Source organism: Curcuma longa, chromosome 1 (assembly GCF_044706935.1).
Source record: "Curcuma longa cultivar G26 ecotype Majalengka, Jawa Barat chromosome 1, ITB_CL_G26_1.1, whole genome shotgun sequence".
Lineage (NCBI taxonomy): Eukaryota > Viridiplantae > Streptophyta > Magnoliopsida > Zingiberales > Zingiberaceae > Curcuma > Curcuma longa.
The window spans coordinates 10,731,116-10,737,480 of NC_133861.1; the positions used below are offsets into that span (position 1 = coordinate 10,731,116).

At 38.2% G+C, this 6,365-nt stretch overlaps 1 protein-coding gene across 1 annotated transcript; it reads left to right on the plus strand.

The window, feature by feature from the left end:
* The first annotated feature begins 3,091 nt into the window (after positions 1–3,091).
* On the plus strand, positions 3,092–3,969 carry LOC141844935 (uncharacterized). Its single transcript, XM_074732918.1, has one exon. The coding sequence runs from the start codon at positions 3,141–3,143 to the stop codon at positions 3,720–3,722; it is 582 nt and encodes a 193-aa protein (XP_074589019.1). The 5' UTR covers positions 3,092–3,140; the 3' UTR covers positions 3,723–3,969.
* Positions 3,970–6,365: the final 2,396 nt, after the last annotated feature.

Genomic DNA, 6,365 nt, shown 5'->3' on the forward strand with positions numbered 1-6,365 from the left:
CTAACCATGTGGTTTGAACCTTAAACAAAGGAAGTGGGTGATCCCGTGTCTAAATCAAGAGGACTAACACTAGATGAGAAGTCATAGTAGGTCGGGTGGACCGAGGGGCAAAAAGTTCTAGCTGCGACTAGGTGGGAAGTCTCGAGGGACAAAAAGTTCTAACTGCGACTAGGTGAAAAGTCCTAGTATAGGTCGGGTGGATCGAGGGACAAAAAGTCCTAGCTGCGGCTAGGTGGGAAGTCCTAGTAGGTCGGATAGACCGCGGGGCAAAAAATCCTAGTGGGTCGAGGATTCAGATATCAAAAATGACGTTGAGGGAGGATTGTTGGCCGGGTTGCAAGGGTGAGAGAGATTGTTGGGTTGCACCACATATAAAGTACATGAAAAAGATCATAGGATTAAAAGGATGGAAAATATCTTCATTGGTATGAGGTTTTTTGGGAGAGTCCAAGAACAAAGCCATGAGGGGGTTTAGTCCCAAAGTGGACAATATTATACCATTGTGGAGATATTTTGATTTTATCGGTACTAACACTGCATTCATGAGCATTTAATATTATTTAAAAAATATTTTTTCTTTAATATAAATATTTAAAAAATCACAGATGATATATAACTAACATTTTAATACAAACCCTACACGTGTTTCTAACGTGCACATCTAACACAAACTCCTCCCGAGACACGCAATTAATTAAATTAGATTTCAAGGAACATTATAATAAATAGACCAAAAGTCGTTTTCGAACCGGCTTAATTTGGGGCGTGGCACACCATCGGATCGGGTCATTCTTCAAGTGGACCAAGTCCGCATATTAATTAATTGCGGGGAATCAAAGGCAGCTGCGTCAAGAAATGGATTTTGCCGATGAACGATAAACGATAGTGAATTTGTCGTGATAACGTCGGAATGAAAATGCATGTCAGACTTAATTTTTCTTCCTTAGAATTTTGTGGAGTTGACTAACCGTTTATTGTCTAACACCGGCGTTGACCCGTTCTCCGTCTTATTTATTTTGTTTCATTATCAGTGCCATCGCAAATCATATTTTAAAGGATTTTTTTCTATTTGATCCATTTAAAGAATATATATATATATATATAATCTAATTGTTCAAATTTTACCGACTAATTTTGAATATAGAATGTGTTTTTCTTTAATTTATCTTAGCAAATAAATTCAAAGTACAATCTAAATAATAATATTTTATATGTTTATTCCATCTGACTAACTCCTCATTATTTAATATTTATCCTACAGTTCATTTATCCTAAATTTCGGCAAATCAAATAAATAAATTTAGAATGCAGCACGAAATTTAAAATTAAATATGAATGAATCCGCAATAAATATATCTTGAATTATTTTCATAGATTAAATTAGAGTACAACGAACTAAATCAAAAGGCAACTAATTTAAAGTTAAGTCGGAGTAAATATATGAAAAATTTTGAATTCAATAAATTTAAATTTTAAAAATAATTCAACCGTATCTATTTTTAAAAATGACAATTTATTTTTTTTCCTTGCATATTATAATTAATTAAACATTACAAATGGACAATTGTATGTCTGAAAAACATCAAATGTCATCAACTTTTAAATTGTGAAAGTATAAAGTTATGTATTCTTGAAATATATAGATAGATATTATAAATAAATTTAGAAGCAATTTTAGTATTAGTTTTAAAAATGCTTATCGCGAAAATAAAATAATCTGCCTGCCTGCCTGCTTGGTCATGTCGTGAAACTTCCTTTGGCTTACATTTTACCTGCCTAGTCATGTCTCCGATCAACACTCGTACACTCATACGGATATATATATATATGCTCGGGTGGGGATGATAAAATACATAAGTATACAAGAAAAATAAATTATATATATATATATATATATAATTATTATAAATCGAAAAGCATGGGTAGTTTCACATGTAGTCGATTAAAATAAATATAAAGTTGAAAAAACATAGAATAGCTGTAAATATAATGCTGTAAAAGATGAATCAGCTTCGGTATTTTGCTTCTTTACATTGAGAGATAGCAACAAAAAATGTTTAATTTGAACCCCGATTGGTGCTTAATTATGATCGATAGCTTATAATTTTTGTATATTTTAAAATTATTTTATGGTATTTTAAAAATAAAAAAATAATATGACTTACTTCTCATATTGATATTCGAACTAAATTATACATACAAATTTCTTATTGGGCTCGGACAAGAAGCTCAACCTCACTAAATTTTTTTAATAAACAAATTTAATAAGAAAAATAAAGAAAATGGTCGAGCGTAGGCACTCTGCTCCGGTGGTTCTATTCAACCTACCAAGCAAATTGCTTTGGTAGGTGCTCCCCTACCTTGATCCCCGGTTAGGTTATCTGTAAAAAACAAAAAAAAAAAAGCTCGATGTACAAAGTTTCTATCACAATTCCATAGAAACGTCAAATTATATTAATTTATTGTACGTAATATTTTTACGATTTGAATCTCTAATTTTAAAATCATATCATTGCGTCGGACTTCCTTCATTAAAATATTATTAAATTATCAACTAATAATATTAATATTAATTTCTAAACAAAAGAATTAAACTTCCACCAGAAAATCAAAATAGAGCAACGTGCTCGGCTCTTTCTCCCATTTATTTTCGATAGTGTCCAAATAATTGTTTCTATTTCTAGAGTAAATAAAAGCCAGAAATAACTGCCCTACTAATTACGTCTCCTCGCTTCTCAGCGTCACATCGAGGCTACATGCGCCAGCGACCATACGCCAAGCCGCGGACGCCAAATTCGGGCTTCAAATTTGATTCACAACGGACACGTCCGCGATATTGATTTTGGAGAAGTGGGTCAGAGGAAAGCTTGGCGTCCGTGACGGTGACGTTGCAGGTGGGGACGCTCAGAACCCGCTCCCATTCTTTTATTTTTTTTTTCTAAAACAATTTTTTAAAATTTTATTTTAATATTCGTCGCCAGTCGCTCCCAGTTATTATCTTATCACCAAAATGCCCTCGGATCAAAAACACACCACGGCCATCCCTATAAAAGCCCCCGACTCAATCCTCTCCTCCTGCCCAAAACACCCTTATTTTTCATTGCTTTCCCCAAAATATCCCTATCAAATTCTCTCCCCTGATGGATTGTTCCGGCGAGCACAAGCGCCACTTCGAGGAGGCTGCCGAGACAGTGTCGCCGGAGGTGAAGCGCCTTAGAGCCGACCTCCTCTTTGACATACTCGACGACGACGCTGACCCTACCGGCGAGCAGGACCTTGAGTTTGTCATGAAGAGCTTGGAGGAGGAGATCGGCCTCCCATCCCCTGCTCCGCTTCCCGTTTCGCAGCTCTCGCAGGAGAGATCTGAGGCGGTGGCTCATCCTGATCTAGGGTTCTTGTTCGAGGCCTCTGACGACGAGCTCGGACTCCCGCCGACCGACGCCCCGTCGTCTGCGGATGAGCGCGGGGCTGCCGCGGAGGAGGAGTTCGGGGTTTCGGTGGACACTGAGGTTGCCGGTGTCGGCCAGATCTGGGGGCCTGACGACGCTGGCGACGGGTTCGGCCTCGGGATGCAGCCGGAGGAGCTGGAGGCGGCGGCGGCGGCGGCGACTGAGGATGTAATATCGTTAGATGGCGCGCTGTTTGATTACACTGATGAGGTTTCCGGACCGTACGATATATCAGATCAAACGTGGCGGACAGAGTCGCTCCCTGCCGTCTGATACGCTGTCGACGGGCCTTGCTTATTTGGATTCCTTTTCTAATAGGGACGAGATTATGTAAATTTGTAATTGGTAAAAGAAACCGAAAAATTGTGAGAAAGGTGATGTCAGATGTGGAAGAACAAAAAAAAAAAGGAATTTACTCGGTTCTTTATCTTTTTTTTTCGAATAACTTTTTGCAATATTCGGCACCAGAATGCGCATTTGGTTTGGCGCCGCCGCGCCGGTGCTTTTAGGTATTTTCGTGTGATCGCACGAGACGAACGGTCACGATTACTTCAGCCTTATTAGTAGTAGGTCACGTGCTAATGGCCAAACAATTCTCGGTGCGCGTCACAGTGGGCCACGGCGTCGTCTTGTGGTCATGTCACGTGGTGTGTGCGGTAGGATGTCTGGCTCTTTTTGATGAAGTTAAGCGAAGAAGAATACAAAAGGCGGATTCGGCGTGAGTCATTTTTTGAAATATGATATTTGATTAAACTGAACAATGCAAGATTATTTCGATTTGCAATAAAATATTTTTTGCTTATAATAAAAAATATAGGCTTCCTTCTGTGCACAACAAAAATGACGATACTATTATTTTCTATATTTTAAATCTTTTGTTTTTATTTTTTCTTGCAAAAGAAGATACAGAGAATTATGCGGCTGTTTCTGTGAACAAACAAACTATTAATATTTCATACCTCTGTTTTTTTTAAAAAAAAAACAAGACTAAAAGTCTGGCGATGAGAATAATTGATTAGAATGAGACGTGAAATGGCTGCAATAACTTCGAAGTAATTACACGAAAGTGGTGCATGGTTTTTGATAGTGGTTGGTTCGTAGCATGGTCATAATTCTCAAGCATGGGTCACTGAACAGGAGATAGGGTCACTGAACACGAGAAAGCGATGTGCAAGGACAGAATCAGAAATTGTATATTGAAAGATATAGGTATATGTTGAGGGCCGATGATCATAACGTCGTCCTCTCCGTTCATCTTTATATTTCTTACGTTAAAAAAATTGAGGGGAGGAGAGCGGCTCCATCCCTGGGGATGTGGTTGGCAAATGGAAGTTGTTGGGTGGTAGGTTTCAGGTCGGAAGCCACGGTGAATCTTAGATCCAGAAGCCTCTGCTTAAAAAAAAACCAACAGACATTAACAATTGGCCAAAAGTAGATTACATGCTTGATGACATAGGAAAGTGTTCTGATTAAATATCACGGATGATTAAATCATCAATCAATGAAAGAGCTAATATATATGCTTTCTAAATATAATTATTGGAAAGGATGAAAAGATCTAAAAAGTACTTTGAAAGATAATTAGAATGATATCGGAAATGAATCATGATAAATCACTCTGACTCTTAAATTTGGATTTTACGAGATGGAGAATAATGATTTGGGGAGAATTAAAGTTTTATGTACACATATATGCATCTCCATTTAAGACCTGTTCTGAAATACACACTTTTATTTTTCTTATTTTTCGAATGAAATAGTCTCATAAATGAAATAATCATTTAGGCTAGAACTCAGTGAGACCGATACTAGATGGCCTGGAGGGTAAACAAAGTCGATGACTTAGGCTGAGTTGGAGACGAGATTGACGATTGTGGTCGAATTGGAGATGAGGTCGACGACTAAGGCTAAATCAGAAACGAGTCGACTGAAGCTGAGCTATCTTGGTTGAGCAGTCAAGGCTGAGTTGTTGAGTCTGAGCTTCCTTGGTTGAGTTGTCGAAGTCGAGTTATTTTGGTCGTGTTGCTAAGTCCGAGCTCTCTTAGCTGAGCTGCCGATTTTGAGCTCTCTTGGTCGAGTTGTCTTGGCCGAACTACCGAGACCAAGTTGCTAGGGCCAAGTTGCCTGAGTCCAAGCTCTCTTAGGTGAGCTGTCATGGTCGAACAGCCGAGTCCAAGATTTCTTGACCGAGCTATCAAGGTCGAGCTGTCTTAGTCAAGATGTCGAATCCAAGCTATCTTGGTCAAATTATATTGGCTGAACTGTCGAGGGCGAGCTGTCAAGGCTAAGTTGTCTTGGTTAAGTCGTAGATGAGGTCGACGTCTGATGCCGAGTCATAATAGCTGATTTATCCTTGGACGAACTTGACCTCCTTGAGATAAGTGTACTGATCATGTTCGACTAGACTCGGGTCCTTTCTAAACCTAATTGTTACCTTTTGGCACGTGCCTAATCTGTATTGACTTTGACTGACAACTCAGTACGATTCTGAATCTCACGGTTCACGTAGGGGCTGTTAGAATATAATCAAAGTTCTACATTGAAAATATATAAAAAAATACCATTAGTTTATAAGATGGAAGATATTTTTATTGGAATGAGACCTTTTGGTTATTGGCTTTAGAGGTTTTAGAAATTAGGATTTAGGGTTTAGACTTTAGGGTTTAGGATTTAGATTTTAGGGTTTAGGGGCTTTAGAGTTTTAGGATTTAGGGTTTAGTGTTTAGGATTTTTAGGTTAGGGTTTTGGGTTTAGGATTTACATTTTTTGGTTTAGGTTTTAGTGTTTAGGGTTTTATGGTTTAGGATTTAGGGGTTTAGGGGTTTAGGATTTAGGGTTTAGCGTTTATGGTTTAGGGTTTTAGAGTTTTAGGGTTTTAGGGTTTAGGGCTAGGGTTTATGGTTTAGGATTAGGGAT

Bases quoted from the DNA above. Each gene is read 5' to 3' on its own strand.
- LOC141844935 (XM_074732918.1), top strand. From the start codon at position 3,141: ATGGATTGTTCCGGCGAGCACAAGCGCCACTTCGAGGAGGCTGCCGAG.